The 21,432-nt window shown below is 39.5% G+C and overlaps 1 protein-coding gene across 1 annotated transcript in view; it reads left to right on the forward strand.

Annotated features, from left to right (window-relative positions):
* The window catches only part of Dpp10 (dipeptidyl peptidase like 10), a 143,325-nt gene extending 122,463 nt beyond the window's left edge, over window positions 1-20,862 (forward strand). The window contains exons 15-21 of the mRNA XM_059280624.1: window positions 1,137-1,331; window positions 2,580-2,634; window positions 9,871-9,970; window positions 10,208-10,266; window positions 10,387-10,459; window positions 14,977-15,050; window positions 18,602-20,862. Of these exons, the coding sequence (XP_059136607.1) occupies window positions 1,137-1,331; window positions 2,580-2,634; window positions 9,871-9,970; window positions 10,208-10,266; window positions 10,387-10,459; window positions 14,977-15,050; window positions 18,602-18,736 (691 nt within the window). The 3' untranslated portion in view covers window positions 18,737-20,862. The remainder of the gene's footprint in view (window positions 1-1,136; window positions 1,332-2,579; window positions 2,635-9,870; window positions 9,971-10,207; window positions 10,267-10,386; window positions 10,460-14,976; window positions 15,051-18,601) is intronic.
* Window positions 20,863-21,432: the final 570 nt, after the last annotated feature.

Below are 21,432 nucleotides of genomic sequence, written 5' to 3' on the forward strand. Positions count from 1 at the left end.
ATACTGAGGAAGCCTGAATGTGAGCATGGTCTTCGGTATGCCAATAGGCACCACAGATAACCATTTGTCCCTTCTCTCAGCTGTAAGGGAAATGGCTCCTTTGGGTAGAGAGGAGCTGGCTTCACAAGTTCCCGAGGAATGCTGGCTTTCATCTAACTGTCAGAATTTGGGGAAATTGGGGTTTGCTTATGACTTGAAAATAGATTAATGATGGTTATGATGATGATGAGAAACATGATGATGATGATGATGATTGTGATGATTTTTGTGGAGGTATGCTAGAGATGAAAAACAGGATCTCCGACTATTTAGACAAGACCTCTGTGATAAGTCATATCCCCAATGCATGTGATTTTTATGGGAAGCTCCCTTTCTGTATTTTCTATAGTCTAAAAAAAATCAGCACTTGAATCTGACAGTGTAAAGTCATGCTACCTCTCCCCAGTGGAGAAAATGATTTAAGTTCTATAATTTTCATGTCCACCTTGACATCTGGCTTTCAAATTTTTCAGACATTTGTTTTTCTGCTTCCCTTCCTGGCTGTTAGCTTGAAGGCTGAAAAAGACTTCTCCCTTTACTGTTTGCTTAACTTCTCCCTGAGAATTCCATCATGGACAGGAAGAAAACCCTCAGGAAATATTAATCCAATATTTTCTTCAGAGTCTAACATTCTTTAAGGTTGTACACTTCCTGTTAAATTATATGAAGTTTTCATGGCTGAGTTAGTGCTCTATCAGACCCTTCAACTCTTGCAAACCATAGGTAAGACATTTATTTCTAGAACCCCATTGAAGACACCCAGTAAAAATAGACTTGACTGTCAGGTTGACAGTCATTCTTCAGAAAAGCCTTTTAAAAGGACCACATATATTCTCCATTTTTTTCTCTTTGAAAAATGAGTTAAACCAGGCTCAGCTATGCAATTTTAAGGCATGCTTGCATCTCATCCTCGGTACTCTTTATTTAAAACTTTATGTAGGGAAAATGAATTAACCATTAGGCTTATCAAGAATTAACCAAAATGTTAATAGCCGACATAGATGATTTCCATACTGGTTAATCAGTTAGTATGAGGTGAAACGTTCTACCAACCTGCCAATTGCTTTTCATTTGATCAAGTATGCTCACATTTGCAGGGATGAAGAACCAGGAGGCCAGATGGTGACAGATAAGTTCCATGTTGACTGGGATTCCGTTCTTATTGACACTGATAATGTCATTGTAGCAAGATTTGATGGCAGAGGAAGTGGATTCCAGGGCCTGAAAGTTTTGCAGGAGATTCACAGAAGGATAGGGTCAGTAGAAGCAAAGGACCAAGCAGCAGCTGTAAAGTAAGTTGGTGCATGTCTTCCTGTTGTTTTCCATAACTGCAGAATCTATGGAATGTGGCACATTACTCACTCAGAGATGTCTGTTTATCGGTCTACCAATTTTCTAAGTTGAGCATGTAGCTTTCTTGCATTTTTCAAGCATCTATCACACTTAGTGGCATCATAAAAGAATAATCATAGTTATTCCCTGTAATTAGAATTTACGTTGGGTTTATAGAAATGTCAGAACTAGTACACCACTGTATCACTTATTGACAGAAATCTATACTATCTACTATGTCCACAACTAGTTATAATTCTTCCTTTAAAATATCATTACATTTTTGGAAAGTTATTTACATTGTGCGTGTGTGTGTGTGTGTGTGTGTGTGTGTGTGTGTGTGTGATGTGTATAGGTGAGTACAAGCTGTGACACAGGTGTAGAGGTCAGAAGACAACTAGCAGGAGTTAGTTCCCTTCTTGAACCACCTAGATTACATGCAGATCATTAGTCTTTGCAGCAAGCACCATACCTACTAAGTAATTTCATCCACCCTTAACTCTAATTCTTTAACATCTCAAGGTTACTATTAACATGGGTGGAGTGAAGGTATAATAGGTAAGGTCATTGCTTCTAGTATACAGAAATCAGCCAGGAATAGTGTGAGGAAGCTGACCCAGCAGGCCAGGGTACACTTGAAGACTCTACATCTGTAACAAGCTCCCAAATGATGAAAAATTGCTGGACTATGGCTTTGAGTAGAAGACTGTGAACTATACAGGCCTTCCATGTAAGGAAAGTCTTTAAAGTAAAGTAATTCTCCTGGTATGTGTGAGTATGTGTTTGAGTGTATGTGTGGGGGTATAGACATACATGCTACCATCAAATGTGAAGGTCAGAAGACAATCTCAGATGTCCATCCTCACCTTTCACTGTATTTGAGACACCATATCTCTTGATGTCACCCCTGTGTACCCCAGGCCACCTTTCCCATGAGCTTCTGGTAAGCTCCTGTCTCTACCTCCTACCTTGCTGAAGGAACTCTGTAATTATAGGTGCACACTACTTTACCTCATTTTATGAGGGTTCTAGGGATTTGAACTCAGGTCCTCACACTTCTGCCCACTGAACCATCACCTCAGCCCATAGTAAAGCATTTCTAAACTTTTGGAAGAATGTTTGTATATGTCTATCTATTTGTGAGTCATAAATTCAGATATGTGATTGACTCAAGAAGTTATAACTCTATATATTTTTTGTCCTTTCAGATATTTACTGAAACTACCATATATTGACTCCAAAAGATTAAGCATTTTTGGAAAGGTAAATAGAAATACTGAACATATTTATCCATATACCGATATATATGTATGTATATATAATTTCATTAGTCATGGTACTTTAATTTTCTGTATTACCCTTCAAAATTGCATAATCCATATTGTGTTCTTTGACTCGCTTATTTGGAGATCTATTTCTCAAGCATGCAGTTGATGTCTGGTGTTAGAAATGAGCAGTAAAAGGGAGAAACACCTAGGGCTGGGAGCTGGGGATGTGGCTCACTGGGGAAAGTGCTTATTGAGGTACAAGGATGAGAACCTGAGTTTTGTTTCTAAGAACCCATATAAAAGCTGAGTGTTATGGCATGTGCCTCTGATTCCAGTGTTTGTAAGAGATAGGAAGATACCTGGAGCTTCTTGCCCAGCCAGTCTGGCTGAATCAGTGATCTCTAGGTACAGTGAGAATCCCTGTGGTACAGAGCAGAGGACAATACTGAACTCTGACTTCTGGACTACACACACACACACACACACACACACACACACACACACACACACACAGAGAGAGAGAGAGAGAGAGAGAGAGAGAGAGAGAGAGAGAGAGAGAGAGAGAGAGAAACACAGTTGTATTAATATTTAGATGAAACAGCTAAAAGGAAGTAAGAAGATTGCTCTATTTCATTCTGTTTCTCTTTAAGTGTTTTGTTGGTTTGATTTAATGGTTTGTTGTTGTTGTTTTGTTTGTTTTTTTGTTTTTTGAGATAGTCTTACTGGGTAACCTATGTGGGCCTCAAGCCTCAAAGTCATGAGCTTCCTGCCTCACTGTGTCAAATACTGGTATTATTACAGGGGTTAGCCACCACATCCAGTGGGGATTCCTTGTTTCTGAGCTACTGTTAGTGCCTTGGAAGGCACATGTTGCCACTTTAAGCAGCCTTTAAAGCAGGATAGCAAAGAGTAGGCAGCCTCCTTGCTGGAGTGTGCAGCAGCCCTCCAGGCTCAGCATGGCTCCACCCTCCTTTGCTGTGGCTCTTCTCTAAGGGAGGGGCAAACCTCCTCTGGGTTTCAGGTTCTTGCTCCCTCTTCATGTCTAACTCTCCATCTCTCCTTTTTGTTTTTTCTCAGTGAACTATATTTTTCTGGCTCCACTGCTCTATTTTTTCTATTTCTCTGTGTTTGCTATTTCACCAGTTTCTACACTTATCATTATTTTCTACTTTTACAAATTCATTTTCCTCTCTAGCTGCAAGTTAAATGCCTACAGTTATTTTTTCTTTTTAGCATTCTGCCTTTGAGATGCAAGTATTTCTGACATAGCACCCCTGTGAGTTACTCCCTAGGGTCACTCCCAGCAGCTCTGTTGTTAAAATTTACTGTGAATATGTCTTAAATCCCAACATGTTTGCTCCCCCCGGAGTGTTTTTATTATTTTATTCTACAGGAAAGCAGTGTTGACATTCTTCTGTTTTACCCTTAATTGTAATAGAGTTGTGGTCTGTTCGTTGATTGAATTACACAAGTCATGTGAACTACCAGTTGATTTATAATTTAGGAAGAAATGACTTTGAAATATTACATGTTCCTAAATATGTTGGTATCAAATACATTCCAAATACTCAGACTTGTCCATCATGGAGTCTCTAGTCATAAACTTACTTAATGATTTATTTAGTTTCCAGTGTCCAAGAAGGGTGCATCAGCCCTTCTCATTATAGAAGTGAACTGGTCGGTTGCCCTTCACCAGATTAGTCCCCACAGTACACGTTTCAAGATCATTTTTACTCCCTGTAAGTGCAGAATGAATCTGTCTTCTGGTGAATTATGGCTTTATTGTTTGTTGTGATTTTGTTCATCTCTATGGATGGGGTGTGTGTGTGTGTGTGTGTGTGTGTGTGTATGTGCCATGTTGTATATAGGGAGGTCAGAGGGTCATCTGTAGGAGTCACTTCTTTCTGCTTATCATGTGGGTCCTGGAACTCAAACTCAGATCGTCAGCCTTAGGGACAGGCATCCTTGTCCTCTACACCATTTCACTGGACATACTTACTATTTCTTAAAAAAGAGTTTTGTGTGTGGGGGGGTGGTTTCTACAATTCTGAAGGAATGAGGGGGCAGCAAGATGGTGAGAGGCTTGAATTTCTGAGTCCTCCCCCACTTACCTTGTAAAGGAATATTCTTTTCTTTGTCTGGGGTTAGCTCATCAGTTTGAAATTAAAATTTTTATTAAACAATTTTGCAATAAATTCCTTTGAGGACAAATAAATTATCCACAAGAAACAGCCTTTATCTAGTTTTTAAATCTTCTCTTGCCTTCCCATTAGAGTATTATTTTATATGTGTACACACAGGTACACACACATATATACATGACAAGTATTTTCACTGTAATGTTGGCTCCTAAACATTATGTATGATGTGTTTATTTTAATGGCCTTGTGAATGATGGCTTTCTCTATTATTTGCTAACTAGCTTGGTAGGGTAATGAAAAGATTTTAGCAGCTACATGTTTAACTGACCATGTGTTTTTTTACTCAGTAATTAGACTGGAAGCTTGGAGCAATGTTAGTTTAAATTATACTCTTTGGAACCTAACTTCTCCTCACCTAAATATATAATCATGTTTTTTTTTTTTAAATTTTATTCTTTAAAACAAAACTTCTTAGTTGTGAAAGGTCACAAAACTCCTGAATCAAAACTTTTCTGAATTGTTTTCTTTTAAAAAATGTTTGATATGAATTGAGCCTGCATGAAAAAAAGTCAGAATTTTATAAACATCATTCTAGAAAACAGCATAACAGTGATCACTTAACAATGCAGGCAATATGATTAATTTACTCCAACTAATCCTGTGTGCTCTGTACCCAGCACTTTTAAAAGAGCTATATGGGGAGCAGGAAAGATGGCTCAGCAGTTACGAATACACATTACTCTTTCAAAGGACCTATGTTCATTTCCCAGAATCCATACCAGCAGGCTCACAGTTGCTTGTAATTCTTCCTGAAGGGGATTTGATGCCCTCTTTTGGCCTCAGTGGGCACCCAAACTCACATGTATCTACGACCACCACCACCACCACCACATACACAAATTTAAAAATAAAACAATTTTTAAAAGAGTTAAGTGGTCTAATAATAAAACACAGAAAAGATCGCATTATTGAATTTCTGGTTGTTATAGAGAAATAAATGGAAGATAAGCAGTAAAGTATCAGATGATGTGAGGCAGAAAGACAGTCATAGATGAGTGATGAGAAGGCCAGTTTAATGTATTTATGTTTATTTATTATTGGGGTGTGTGTGTGTGTGTGTGTGTGTGTGTGTACATGCATGTCATGTGTGGTGCATTGTGGAGGGCAGAGGACAACCTTTTGGAGTCAGTTCTCTTCTTCCACCTTTGAGTGGGTTCCAGGGATTGAACTCGGGTCATGAGGCTCGACAGCAAGTGCTTTACCTGCTGTCCTTTCTTTCCAGGAGAAGCTGAAGTAAAAATCTCCCATAAGGAGACCTTGCTGGCATGAGACCAAACAGTAAAAATCAAGGAACATGGCTTTCCCAGGGCTGGTCTTATGCTCAGAGATAACAGAGTGACTATAAAACATATTAAACTTGACTTACAAAGTTTTGCATCTTGTTAACTGCAAAGGAACTTCTTAAAGCTTGAAACCAGCTCAAGCCATTTCTAGGGTTTGTAAAAATGTGTATAAACAGAGGTAGAACATGACTCAGTGAGCAAATATTTTGTCACATAAACAGGAGAATGTGAGTTCAAATTCCTACAACCCATTTAAAGCTGGAGGCAGCAGCCCACACTTCTAAGCCCATTGCTGGAACATAGCGGATGCATAGAAAGTCACAGGACAGCTAGCCTGCCGTATCCATCAATGACCAGAAGTTGGAAGACCCATACCCAAAATTGTTCTCTGACCTCTGCACATGCATTGTGCCACAAGAGCAACTGCAGGACCACACATACAAGCATATATGTATATATGTACACACCATAGACCTATACATAGTTAAAGATGTGATGAAACAGAATTAATGTAGAGAGACACATGTTGATAAAATTGTGTTAATTCCAACATACCAAATTTTAAAAATATTTTCACTTATTGGGAATTTAATGTATATATGTAATATAGTTTAATCATGTTGGGGACCCAGAGTCAGACAGGTCCCAGGCAGGCAAACTGATAGAGAAAGGATCTCATAGGTATATTGATATGCTTTTCACTTCAATGTTTACAGTTGCCAACTTCTTGACTCTTCTTTCTCCCTGAAACAAAGTCTTGGTGCCCTCCTTCCAGGAGAACTACTGAGGAGGACTTTCACATTTCTGGGGTTGGGGGTGGGGTTAACACTCTTGTGAAAGAACCAATCAGTTTCCATTTCTTTGTCTGGATTATCCAATGTCCCACAATAGCTAAAACCAGCCATTTCTGAGGGAGAAAAGGAATTTATCCCACTGTCATACATATACTGTTTTGGCTTTTGGAAACAAACTTTAATTTCCGGTTTGGATCCTCCACTAAAACTTCTGTGATTGGAAGAGTGTTGATCAACAGAAACCAAACGCTGGGATAGTAGAAGCAGAGCATACCAAACTGTTGAATGTTTCCCTCCCCACCCACTGCAAACCACCTCTAATTGGCTGCAGGTCAATAGGAAGAGCTTCAAACTCAGAATCTACCTGAAGGGTACACTGTTTTGAAAATTAAACCCAGCGTATCCCCATCTAGTGAGAGCTCATGTTTGACTTTCACTGTCTCCCAGCCTGTTTTCCAAAAGCTCTTTCAAGTTCAACTTTTGCCTCAGTGAATAAACATGCAATGATTGAGAGGATGGTGAGCAATTAAAATTTAATTTATTCTAATTCCTGCCAGTGTTGATTTGTTCCATTAAAAACAGAAGTTATTTCTCTGAAATAAATCAAATTAAAGCAACATTTTAGATTTGATTTTTTAAATTCCACAGCTTTCACTATCATTAAGTCTTAAAGATTATTTAGCTTCATTACATTCCAAATTTTCATATTAAAAAAAAAATACTGAAACACAGCTCCTGGAGAAGTAAGAAGCCAAGGATGTGTGCACCAGAACTTAGCTGGAGAACTCCAGCGGGGGCATCTTCCCAGGCCCAGGGTCTCATTAAATTCTCATTGAGTGGCTTGTTGGCTACTCCTCTTTGTTTCCTCCCTGTCTTGTTCTATGACTCTGGGGAATTCTGGAGGGAAAGAGGACACAGGGATAGATGGGAGGCATCTTTGTTCTATTAGTGTGCCATAAGAACCTATAACTCAGTGAGTCTACCAAGGGCTGGCAAGAAGGCAAGTGGCAAAGGGGCTTGCCACCAAGCCTAATGACCTGAGTTCGATCCCTAGGACCTACGTGGTGGAAGGAAGTAACTGACTCCTGAAGGTTGTCCTCTGACTGCCACATGATCCAGCGCAGTGGTGTGCACGTGTATGCACACAAACACATAAAAATTTAAAATATAATAAAAAACGTGTCCAACAGTATCACAGGCATCCCTTTAAAGTTTGAAAGATCTTAACATACCTGAACCCCACCTCTCAGGAATCTGAGGCAGGAGAATAATAGGTTGGAGGCAGCTTAGGATAATGAGATACTTGCTTAAGAAGGAGAGGTGGGGGGGAGGGGGGAAGAAAGAGGGAGAGGGAGAGGGAAAGGAAGGGAAAAGAAAAGAAAAAAGAAAAAAAGTTTGTTAGTGATTTTTTTTCCCTGGATGATACTGTCATGCAGATTTATGATGTCATATATCTCTGTGACAAGGTGATTGCTGCCGTGGACAGTGAGAGATGACATCATTGGACATTTCCTCTGTGTTTGTTTGCTTTTGCTTTTGTGCAAAGACCAACTAAAATCTACTCCTTTGGCAGGAGTCAAACCTCAGTACGTTTTGAGCTCACAGCCTCACATTGTGCATTCTTTTCAGGATATTGTTCCCATTCTACTTATCAGACACTTGTAACTTCTACCTTGCTGACCTCCCTCGGTTCCTGCACAGTCCCCATCCCATCCCTGCACCTCCAATAAGCACTGTTTAATTGCTTTTCTGTATAGAAATTTGAACTTGCTTCTTCACCACCGCCCTCATCTATTTCAATTCCTTTTCTTTCTGCTCTTCCTCCCCCTCATCCTTCTTCTCTCATCTTCATCTGTGTCTTCTGTCTTCCTCTTCCCTTCTCCTTTCTCTCCATTCTTTTCTTCTTCTACTTAGTTAGTGCCTTTCCCACTGATGAGAGGTCAGGAGTTTAGGTCTCCCCTCTTAATGGTGCCGATGGCAGATAACTTATCAATAGATTTCTCTATAGATAAAAATCTCTTACAACCAGAAAAAATCCTGTCTGTCCTATGTCTGGCAGATTTTCTTTTCTTCTCTTCTTTGTGTAAGTGTTAAGTATGTACATTTGTGTGTGGAAGTGCACACATGTTTACAAATGTGTACGTGCATGGGAACAGTTGCAGCTGTTATTCCACAGACACCATCCACCTTGAATTTTGAGACAAGGTCTCCATGATCCTAGAACTCACCAAGTATGCTAGGTTCAATGGTGAACTAGCTCCAGGTATTGACCTGCCTCCAACTCCCAAACAAGAGGCCACTAAGGGTGTGCCACCATGCTCAGCTTTTCAGTTTTTTAGTCTTGGGTTTTGGAAGACCACATGCTTGTATGGGAAACACTACCAGGTGAGCTATCAGTGCAGCCCCAGTCTGTCATTTCTCAAAATTACCATCTCAAATCATCCTTACCCCAAAGAGGATCATTCATCCCACGGTAGCAGATTCTGGTCTCCTAGAGTCAAACTTTGGAATGACAGGTTCTTAGCCCCTGCAAGGAAATTCTAAGCAGAGTATATAGTTGTGGTCTGTATTTTAAGTGTTTTACTTTCTTTTCATGATTGTACATAATCATCATTATTATTAAGTATTCTATTAGAATACACACCAAATTGTCTTAAAATTATATGTAAAGAATATTTAATTTCCTTTTGTTTCAAAGCATTTGGAGCATTTCCCAGATACATGCTGTGAAATTGTGAATTTTTGTGATATGTAATTAATTTCATATTTTACTTAGTTGTTAAAATAGCCTGTTGTATAAATTTTTAAACAGCTGTTAAATCTTCATATATACACAGTAATTTTTTGCATTCCATTCTACACTTGGCAACTCTGGGGTATGTGCATTATTAAACAGTGATCTAAAGGTACAAGCATTGTTAGGAGTCATTATTATAATTTTTCTTTTGCTCAGGGGTATGGGGGCTATGTTGCATCAATGATCTTAAAATCAGATGAGAAGCTTTTCAAATGTGGAACAGTGGTTGCACCCATCTCAGACATGAAGTTGTATGGTGAGTATGTCCTACAGACAGTCCTAATCTAAGGTATTGATTGGTGGAAAACAAAATCCCAATGCAGAGAAACTCAATTGAGCTCATTTATCATGTGTTATTAAAGCCTGTTGTGAGTTATCACCTCCCTGACGCAATTGATTTTACTGGAGCGTGACAATTACATTTGAAGTGCATAAATAAATAATGAAATAAGGGACAGTTTGCTTCTTCTGATGTTTTCTCCTTCAATCACAGCCTCAGCTTTCTCTGAGCGGTACCTTGGTATGCCATCAAAGGAAGAAAGCACTTACCAGGTAACTAATGTAAAAACAACAACAGCAAAAGGCAAAGGGCTTTTTTTAATTGATATAAAGATTAAGTTGAATTCCTCCCATTCAGGTCCACACAAACATATACTTGTGTTTTACTTACAGGCATCCAGTGTATTGCATAACATTCATGGTCTAAAAGAAGAAAATATATTAATAATTCACGGAACTGCAGATAGTAAGTATTGTATCTGTTGCTTCTCTCTGATGGGAGCTATTGGTGAAATTATTAAAGCCACTCCACGTAGTTAAAAGGAGATTTATTTAATGGCGTAACTTACAAATTAAGGGATAGGTAGGTCGTGGGGTCTGGGGAAGGTGTATCTCAGTCCAGCGGTGTTCTCTGGAGCTCTGCTTGGCCCACCTCCACCGTCCAGAGTCCTGGAACAGAGAGAGCACTGGCTGATCCAGATCTTGAGTCTCCAGGCGCCTCCCTTGGCCCTGCCTTGTAGGCGTGACAGTTGCCTCCCTTGGCCCTGCCTTGTAGGCATGACAGTTGCTGAAGTCTCAATGGGGGTTGGAACTTCCAGATCAAAGCTGGAATGGCCACCCACTACAGGGAGCTGTCCTGTTACAAAAGGATTCATCTTATGTGTAGGACTTGTTTGCAAAGGGTCCTGCAAAGCTGCTGAACAAGAATATAGGAAGTGACATGGAGAATGAGATGTCAGACAGGAAATGGGAAGGAAGTAAGGAAGCTATCCAATATCACTTTCTGAAGTGATAGGAAAACTTGATCTCTAATCTTGCAATCATATATACAGCATCCACTGGTCACTTCCAAATACCATATTGTGATTAGTGTTGACTAGGGAACAAAAAATTTTAATGTCAAGATGTGGTTAAATCAGGGATCAGATGAATACATGTGGTATATGTGTGTGAGTATGTATGAATGTGCCGGTATCTGCCTCCATGTTTGCAAATGTATGTCTTTTAGTTAAAATTAGGTTAAAGAGCTATGAGGTCTAAGAACCATATGTTAACCTGGGTTCCCACATGAAATAAAAACCAGAGAGAGGAAAACAGTAATGGACTCCACATGAAGCAGTTCATAGTCCTTTTGTTTTATAGAGCCTCTCATGACAATGTAAATTGTAAAAAAAAAAAAAAAGAAAAAGAAAAAGAAAGAAAAGAAAGAAAGAAAAAGATAAAGAAAGCCTGGTGCAGCCTGCATAGGAAATCTTTGTTCTCTTGACAATACTTCTGCAAATCTACAGTTAGTACAAATTGGGAAATGTATTCAGAATGATTCCATTACTCGCCACATTGCATGATGCACAACATGCTTCTAAAGGATGTCAGACCATCCACATATGTCAATAGCAGTCATAGGAAGTCACTTACTGATTGGTAACTATGTGTCAGAAAACACACTAAAAGCACTTAATAATGCCTTATTTCTTCTGCACAAAAATGCTGTCCTATGGAGTAGCCATTTTCTTAACTAGTAAATTAGAGAAATAAGTCATGGGAAAAAAACAGAACTTTATGTGGGCATTGTTCTGGGACCTATGGTTTCTATCCCCTTCACTATGAAGATTGAGCCAACTGAACCAATTATAGTTAAAGTTAAATGATTTTATCTCTAGATACCACCCTAGAATTTTTTTAGTACTCTTTGAAACCCCTGTACTAATTGTCTTAGTTAGGGTTTTATTGCTGTGAAGAGACACCATGACTATGCCAACTCTTACAAAGAAAACATTTAAATGGGGTGGCTCGCTTACAGTTTTAGAGGTTTAGTCCATTGTCATCATAACAAGGAGCATGGCGAGGTGCAGGCAGACATGGTGCTGGAGTAGTAGCTGAGAGTACTACTTGCAGTACTCTCTTGCAGGCAACAGGAAGTCGACCAAGACACTGGGCAGTATCCTGAGCATAGGAAACCTCAAAGCCTGCTTCCACAGTGACACACTTTCTCCACCAAGGCCATACTCACTCCAGCAAAGCCACACCTCCTAATAGTAGCACTTCTATAAGATTATGGGGGCCAATTACATTCAAACTACCACATTAAGTTGTTGATATTACTGTAAACCGTATTGTTTCCTATTTGATTCAGTTTCAGGCCAAGTGCTCCATATACCTCATGTGATATACAGGTTCAGAGGGATGTCTGCCATGCTTGTGCACAGAGCACAGATGCACACATACATGTCCATATTCACCACACAGTTATAGAGAAACTGACTTGAGTGTGTTTGATGATTTTTTAAAATTTATTTTATTTTATTAACTTTTTAAAATTTATTACATATCGACTACAGTTTTCCCTCCCTCCTCTTCCCTCGGTCCCTCCCCCTCTCCTGCCATCTATCCCTTCCCCATCCACTCTTCCTTTGTCTCCATTTAGAAAGGAGTAGTCCTCTCCCATTGGCTTAAACAAAGCATGGCCCATCAAGTTGAGGCAGGACCAAGCTCCTCCCCCTGTATCAAGGCTGGGCAAGGGAATCCAGCATGAGGAACAGGTTCCCAAAAGCTGGCTAAGTGCCAGGGACAGGTCCTGATCTCACTGCTAGGAACCTTACAAACAGACTAGCTACTCTTATTGCCCAGAAAAAAATGAGAAATCCATCCACTTATTCAGTCACACTTTATTGTCTCAATTAGTCCTTCAAATGAGAAAAATAGCATACAACAGTATTGGAAACAAAGCAGAAAGCAATCATTGAAAACTCACTGGGGAGGCAGGGGAGATGGTTCAGTGAAGACCTAAGCTTGGATCTCCAGAATCCAAGTAAAGCCAGACACAGTGGTGCACACCTGTAATCATAGTACTCCTAAGGAGAGATGGGAGGTGGAGACAGAAGAAGTTCTGCAAGCTAGCTAAGCAGGCAACCTAGTGTGCCCAGAGCCAAACAAGAGACTCTGCCTCAAATAAGATGAAAGGCAAGGACTGACACCCAAGGTTGTCCTCTAGTTTCTCTATATGTGCCCATTCTCTCTCTCTCTCTCTCTCCCCCCCCTCTCTTTCTCTCTCCTTCCCTTTCTCTCCCTTCCCCCACAACAATTCATTGGCATGTTTATCTTTTCAGCCATATCCAAATGTAGACATGATGGAGTTCTTTCCATATATCTATCCATATATCTTTCCATGTATACTAAAAAATATACATGAATTATATGAGATTATTTTAATCTCATTCATTGTCCACATAAGTCTGTATTCATAGTCACATACTCATACTAAGCAAGTTATGGTTATTTAGAATTGGTGATTTTTCTTCTTAATTGTAATAGGAAATTGCTCAGAAAGATCTTGAGTGTATTTTAAATGAATGACTGGAACTGTTTGCCTCTGCTATATAGAAAGATTATTCTGTACCATGGAATGAGAGCCTAAGGAAGCTCAGACCACTGATAAGGCTGCCCTAGTTTGACAAAGACAGATACAAAATGTTAGCTTAAAGTTATTTATGGAAATCTAAATATAGTTATAGAGTAAGAGAAATAGCCTAGGCAGAATACGAGAAAACTGTAGCACAGAAAGATTTGAGTGGCAGGGCCAAGCTTTCATAACTAGCTCAGACAAAGCCATTACTAAATGCATAGCTCCTGAGATGTGTATTCTGAAGCTTTGAGACCTTACATTCAGAGAGAAGGAAGAAGGAAGAAAAAGAGTAAAAGCAGTTTGTGCTGCATCAAATAGTTAACACTGAATAATGAGCAATGTACTGTATCTTCTCAACATGGGACATTCAGTTCTAGTATGAGATTTTAATTATTCATATGGTTATATCTGTCGTGTATATGTATGAGAGCACATGCTCATGAAGGCATGTGTGTGGGTCCAGAGGACAACTTTTGGGGGCCTGTTCTCTCTGTCCACCATTTATGGGTCCCAGTGATTGATTTCAGATTGCCAGACTTCCTGCCTATCACCCTTTTCTGCTGAGCCATCTCACTGTTGCCAACTTGTAATTTAAAAAAATAATGCAGAGTGTCAGTGTCTGGCTGAGTCTAGATTCTAGAAATCCTCAATTGAGTATATGAAGATATTTCACTGTATTCATGGCAGGCAAGACACATATTGTCTTCAATGTTTATCAAGAACAAAATACATAATTTATTACAAAAAGAAATTATCCCCCACAAAATATATCTAAATGACATCATACAGAATTGGGCAGGTGGCTCCCAAGTATAAGGACCAGGGTTTTGATTCCCCAGAACCCAAGTGAAAAGTAAAATGCAGGCACGGTGGTGTATGCTTATAATCCCAGTGTTGACAAGATGCTGAGCAGAGACAAGTGGATAAAAGGAAGTTGATGACCAGCTATGTTAGCTTATTTGTCAAAGTCCCAGGCTATTGGGAGATCACGTCTCAAATCAAGAGTGGAAGGCACTTGAGGAATTACAACCAAAGTGGTCCTCTGACTTACACACACACACACTCACAAACATGCCTGTGCATACCTGCACACAGGAGCGACCACACAAACATAGACACATGCATAGAATGCCATTGGATACTTAAATTCACCTTAGTAGTGGCACCTTGTGTTGGTGCTCTGTTTTATAATGTGAAATGACACTTTACTATTTTACCTAACAGCTTTCTAGTTAAAATTAATGACAGGTCTTCCAAGTGAATAATGTGTGTAAGACACTTAGCTCTTTGGAAAATATATTAAAAGTTTCTGGTGCTAATCAATTCATCTCTTTCAAATATCATAATTTAATATTTTTCAGCAAAAGTTCATTTCCAACATTCAGCAGAATTGATCAAGCATCTGATAAAAGCTGGAGTGAATTATACTCTTCAGGTAAGCCACAATTCCAGAAAAAAGTGCTCATTCTCAGGTTTCCATCAGGATTCTGGAGGTCTTAATGGGACCTATGGCTTTGGGTCTGTAGCAAGGAAGCTTCACATTATAGGAGCTCATGGGAAAGTAAAACAGCTCTTTAAAAATGTGTGCATATGTGTGTGTGTGTGTGTGTGTGTGTGTGTGTGTGTGTGTGTGTGTGTGTGTGTCAGCCACAGGACATGTGTGAAAGTTGCTGGACAACAACAGAGCAAATATCAAATACCATAGCTTCATGTTCATCATCCAGAGGATATAATGATGACATGACATGGGTTTCATAGGGCTTGATTAAGACATGTCCCTGTGTCCTTGCTAGGTAAAGTTCACATAACTGATTTTTGGGCCTGGCTGTGTTCACTGCCTCTTCCTTCACAAGGCATTCTGTGTTTCTTGTATCTCTAAACTAACTTCTCGGTTCTCCATTGGCTTCACTTTCACAGCTTTAGGCATTAACCTCACAGGGGTTAGAAATGAACCTGGTCACACACAAACTGACCTGTCATTATTCTTTGAAGGCTTCTGGACTCCATAACTCTCCACAAGAGCAAAATTGGAATCACATGGCCAACCACAAGGTCCCAGCTAGTGTGAGCTATAGCTGGGCCTCTTTTAACCACAGCTGCACCTTCTCTGTTGAGTGATTTGGGGGAGTTAATCTTAGGAAAACAAATTTGCAGAAGGCCCTGTGTGAAGTCACAGTGCCCTGGAGCTTTCTTCTCAAGGAAAACTCACTAAGAGTTTACTTCTTATGTTTCTGAGCCTGATATAGCTAGAATCTTTTTGCTTTCTGAAATGCCCTGAAGGCATGTGAAAGGATCCTAACCTCCTACAGAGACAAGAAATACTAACCTCCTTTGCACTTTGCATTTCAACTTTTTGGACCTGTCTTACAGAAGTATATCACCTTGGTTGTAAAACTGACCAGAAGATTTGTGGACATTTTAAAGGTGCATGAAAAACAATGATATGTAATTGCAAATTTTCTCAAGTAAACATGTTAAGTAAAGAGAGGTCTGGATCTTATATTCCAGAAGATAGTACACGTTTATTCAAGCAGACTGCAATGTTTAGGCCACAGTAGTCAACATGAACATGGAAGACTCTTCTATTTGGACTGACAAACCCTATTTTACATGATTTTTTGTTTTGTCTTGGTGAAAAATGTTCCTGAAAGGCACAGCATCTTCTACTAAACCTTCTGTAAGGCTGATAGACTGATTAGAACTTCAGTGATTGTGGAGATGTTGGAATGTTTGAAATGGTAGAAGTCCATCCCCAAGTTACCTTGGGCTGCTTTAGCACTCTTAATAGCCATATTTCTCCTCTGTGTGTGAGCTAATGTATCTGTGAGCACTGTGCAAATCTTTGGAATGTACAAGCATCTAGCTCCCACTAACCGGAAGTCTAAAAATGCCATCTGGTAGCATCTATGGTATATGGCAGACATTTCCTCACTGCTAATGGAAAAGCACAACTCTTAACTCAAAGGGAATAAGTGATAGTTTGTTAGGGAGCCAAGATTTGAGTGATAATGGCCTGTGAACATTTAGCTTACCCTGCTTCTATGTTCTTCAATGTGGAAGCAGTTTCTTTCTACTAGAAGTAGTACAAAGAAAGCTACAAATCAAGGAATTTTAAAATACATTAGTGGAAACACCAGAGAGGTAGGCTAAAACAAGATGGGTGAATCTCAACTATAGGCCCAGTTACTAAATGTTCGCATGCTTCACCCTTCCATTGGTGGAGGATGACAGGCAGCAGAAAGAGAGAGACTGACTGGGCCTGGCATAGGCTTTTGAAACCTCAAAGCCCACCACCAGTGACACACCTCCAACAAAGCCATACCCACTCCAACAAGGCTACACCTCCTAATCCTTCTAATCGTTTCAAATAGTGCCACTCACAGGTGACTAAGCATTCAAATACATGAGCCTATGTAGGCTATTCTAATTCAGACCACCACATTCTACTCCCTCAACCCCATAGGCTTATAGCTATATCAAAATGCAACAATTCACTCAGTCCAACTTTAGAAGTCCCAATAGGCTGTCCTAGTGTCAACAGTGTTTATAAGTCCAAGGTTCAAAGTCTCTTCTGAGATTCATGGCAGCCAAAATCATGGATCAGGGTGTAAAACTGTCAGCTACTTCTCCAGGGAGTGGCCTGACTGTGATGTTGTTTGGAGGAATATGGAAGACTGTGGGACTTCAGACTAGAAAAGGAGTTGAAAGTTTTAAGCAGGATTTACTGGGTCATCCTAGTAAGAGCATGAAGACAGTGGTATTGAGGCTGTTATGGGCAGTTGGGGCATAGCGCAAGAAGTTTTCAGAGGGGCAGAATGCCAATAAGTGGCCTAGAGACCATTCTTGTGATTTTTTTTGCAAAGAATGTGGCTTCTTTCTGCCCTTGTCCTAAAAAAAAAAAAAAAAAAAAATTGCCTGAGACTAAATTGAAGAGTTTTGAATCATTGCTGTTGGTCAATGAGATTTCAAGACAGCCTAGTTCTGACTGTCATGTGGTTACTAGTGGTCACTGTTTTGCAAAGATACAATGAAAAAGAGCAATTGGAGCAAGGAAAAAATACAAAATGTACAGTTTAAGGAGGAAAAGAGCGCCAGGAAATATAATATAAAAGACAGAAGCTACAGTGCTCAAGGAGATGAAGTTTAAAGAAAAGCTTGATGCTAAATGTTTTATAGTGCTAAATGAGTTATAACCTCAGGGCAAGATCACACGGCTGGTATCAACTTTTGTCTTAGTCATTGTTCTACTGCTGTGAAGAGACATCATGACCAAGGCAATGCTTATGAAGGAAAGCATTTAATTGAGAGCTTGCTTATAGTTTCAGAGGTTAATCCATTATCATCAGGGTGAAGAGCATAGTGTCATGCAGACAGACATGAAGCTATAAAAGTAACTGAGAGTTCCATATCCTGATCCACAGACAGCAAAAAGAGAGTGACTACCTGGGCCTTTGAAATCTCGAAGCCCACCCCTAATAATACATGTCCTCCAACAAGGCCACGCCTCCTCATCCTTCTAATTCTTTCAAATAGTGTCACTCTCTAGTGACTGTGCATTCAAATATATGAGCCTATGGTAGTTATTCCTATTCAAATCACCACACAAGGGGTCTGGCAATGGCTCAGACTCTGAAATCTAAATAGAGACCCTTTTTACAGGTTTCAGAGAAAAGGAAGATACCCCATGCTAGATGGCTGATGAGTATCCTTGCTTGAAATCTGGTTGTTTCTGATTCTCATGCTGCAGGAGAAATGGGAAAGATTCAGCTTTTCATCTAACATGTGTCCATCATACCACATTTAGCTTCTGATTGCTTAGAGAGTTTGGAAAACTTCCTTTGGGGAAGTAAGTATTAAAAACTTGCAGGAAATCATAGGAGGGTTAGGATAGAAAGAGAAAGAGACAGCTGCAGGTAGTGTAGCTCCAGTAGACCTTAGCCGAACCTAACAGAAACTGGATTTCATCTTTTTTTTTCAATGTCATAGGTCTATCCAGATGAAGGATATCATGTTTCGGACAAGAGCAAGCATCATTTCTACAGCACAATCCTCAGATTCTTCAGTGATTGTCTAAAGGAAGAAGTATCCGTGCTGCCTCCAGAACCAGAAGAAGATGAATAACGGACCCTGCTATACAGAGCTGAAGGGGATATTGAGGCTCAATGAAACCGAATCAAGAGACTGTCATGTTGTAGACACTCCAGAATTCCAAGGGCAGCTTGAGGAGATGAAACTGGAACAGCACACTCAGAGAGTGAACTAGAACTTGAAGACAGATGTCCTCATCTACTGTGCTGCCAAGGGTGCAGAAGGTGTTTCATTGTAATGGGAAGTTGCAAGGGTTGGTTTCCTGGGAAAAAAATTAGTTTCACATTAAAGTAGGAATAGTGCATGTTTCCTTCTGTTATCCCCTTTTGTTCTGTGACTAGTTACCCTCACTTTGATTTCAGTGACCACAATCACCTTTGCATAAAGTGCATAACGTACCATCAGTACCACAGTCCCTGATCTTTGATGGCTGAGCTGCAATCTAACATGTTAATGTATCTCTATAATAAGTGCAATTCTCTCATTGTCTATTACTATGCTTAAGAAAGTATTCAGTTAATAAACAAAAAGCAGAGTATTTTACATAAAGTTCTGTTTTTAAAAAGGCATTATTAAATGAGTCAAGGCTATGTAGAAATATGGATCTCAGCACCTTCCAAAGTTCAGGCAGTTGTCAGTAGGTAGAATACCTTTAAATCAACACACACGAGTGTATGTCTCACAATATAATATATATATACACGCACGTGTGCATATGCAGACAATGAGTCTATCTGTATGTTACTCATGCTACAAAGGGTAAACTTTAATGAATTACAACGGATACTCTTTTTCCAGGCTGCAATGTGGACGCTTCGTTTAATGAGCCAAATATGAGCCCCTTTTGTTTCCGGTTCAGATTCTAGCAATTGCTTTCCTATAAATGTTCGGGTTGTGTTTGGTATTGGTTTTAGTGGTTAATAGTTTTCTAGTTGCAGTTTACTTTTTTGAATATGATACCTTGTCCCATGTAAATTAGATACTTAAATATTAAATTATAGTTTCTGATAAAGAAATTTTGTTAAACAAATGCAATGCCACTGAGTGGCATTTTGCTCTCTTGGTGGGGAAAGCTTTTTTAAGAACTCGGACCTTGAACTTCCAGCTCCCAGTGCAGTAAAGTCAATTCTCATTTTTATTATAAAAGCAAAAATCTGAATTATTTCATTGTTTCCAGAGTCAACTTAGCATTCCGTGCCTGCTCGATTCATCTGTTGCTGTTTAATTAAGCCCTTGTGGTAAGAATTAGAAGGGAAATATTTTTTATTCATTGACCCCCAAACTCACCAACAGCAGTAGGTGGTGTTTTATTTAAATGGAAGGCACACGGGGTACCGCATTCTCCAGTGTGTCAGCTTGCAGCAGTAAGTGAGAATGAAAGATGAACTAAACTGTGTGGAGTTTCAGTCAGGAGAAGGCAGAGGTGATGATGGAAGTCACTGTGAGATGTTTCAAAATCGGAAACCAAACTCTGTCACTCCAAAAATCTAGGCAGTATCATGTATTTGCATAGCTTCAGATCTGTTCCTAGGGAAAGCTGGGCTCCCATGTCCTCTGAAAATCAGGAAGGGAATTTTAGAAGTCAAGAATTTGTCCAATCACCCTCTGCTTCATCAGTGGAGCAGCCCAGGATTCTGAGATGTGGTCCTGGGACTCTGAGGCCAGTTCTCCCTCTTTTTCCCTCAGTACTTGGGAATTGTGTCTTCCCTGCTCCATTAGATCCAATTTAATATGCGAAAGATGCCCTCTCCAGAAAGACCCATTTTAGGTCTTTTTCAAGGATAGTGAACACATTTTTTTAACAAAATAGGTTGTAATGTTTCCAAGGAAAGTTTTGCCTATTTTATTAAGATGGGAGTTTCTTTTTAGGCTGATTTGAAGTCCAACTGAAGCTTTTTAATCAATATTTTAGATTTCAACCACTAGAGATTTTTATGATGCGAATAATTATGTTGTCTGAAAGATGTGGTTTTATTGAATGTCTATTTGAGTAACATTTAAAAAGTGTTTACCTTTTACTGTTCATCATTTCTCTTGTTTATGGTTATTATCAATGTTTATCTATTTTTTGATTAATTTAATACAGTTTGTAATGTGAAAGTTGCTTGTCTGGGACCACTTTCACCTCAAAGTACCGATGGATCTCACATGAAAACATGATGTTTAATAGGAAGACGGAAAGTTGTCCTCTCTGTGATTTGGGGGGCTTCCATGACGGGGCCATGCCACACAAAGGAAACACTCGCCAGTGTTTTCTTCTATTTTGTGTCATGGAATTATGGAACTGGGTAGTGTAAAACCTTTACACTTTTGCCTCAGTTGCATTCCAATGATTTTATGCATATTTACAAATTCTGAGAGTTTCCTAAGACTCTAATAGCAAACTTTTCACATGATAATTTTTTCTTCGTATTAAAGTAAAGCTGCAATAGAAACTATCAGTTCTATAGTGAGAGGCATCAGGAGTATTAACTCAGAAATGAGCATAGTCTTTTGAAGCTCCTTTGAAAGCAAATTTGCTTTTCTCACTTCCATTTAGAGCACTACTTGCTCAGCAACTAGGGACCAAGAGAAGTGTATCGGTGTTTCCTCCGTGGCTGTGATAAATCACAGCGGTCAAAAGCAACTTAGGGAAGCAGAGGCTTATTTTGGCTTCTTTCCAGAAGGCAACGAAGGTATGGCTGGCTGCCAGAGTATTGAGGCCTGGCTGCCTGTCACAAAGCAGAGGG

This window comes from Peromyscus eremicus, chromosome 15 (genome assembly GCF_949786415.1).
Source record: "Peromyscus eremicus chromosome 15, PerEre_H2_v1, whole genome shotgun sequence".
NCBI classification, from domain to species: Eukaryota; Metazoa; Chordata; class Mammalia; order Rodentia; family Cricetidae; genus Peromyscus; species Peromyscus eremicus.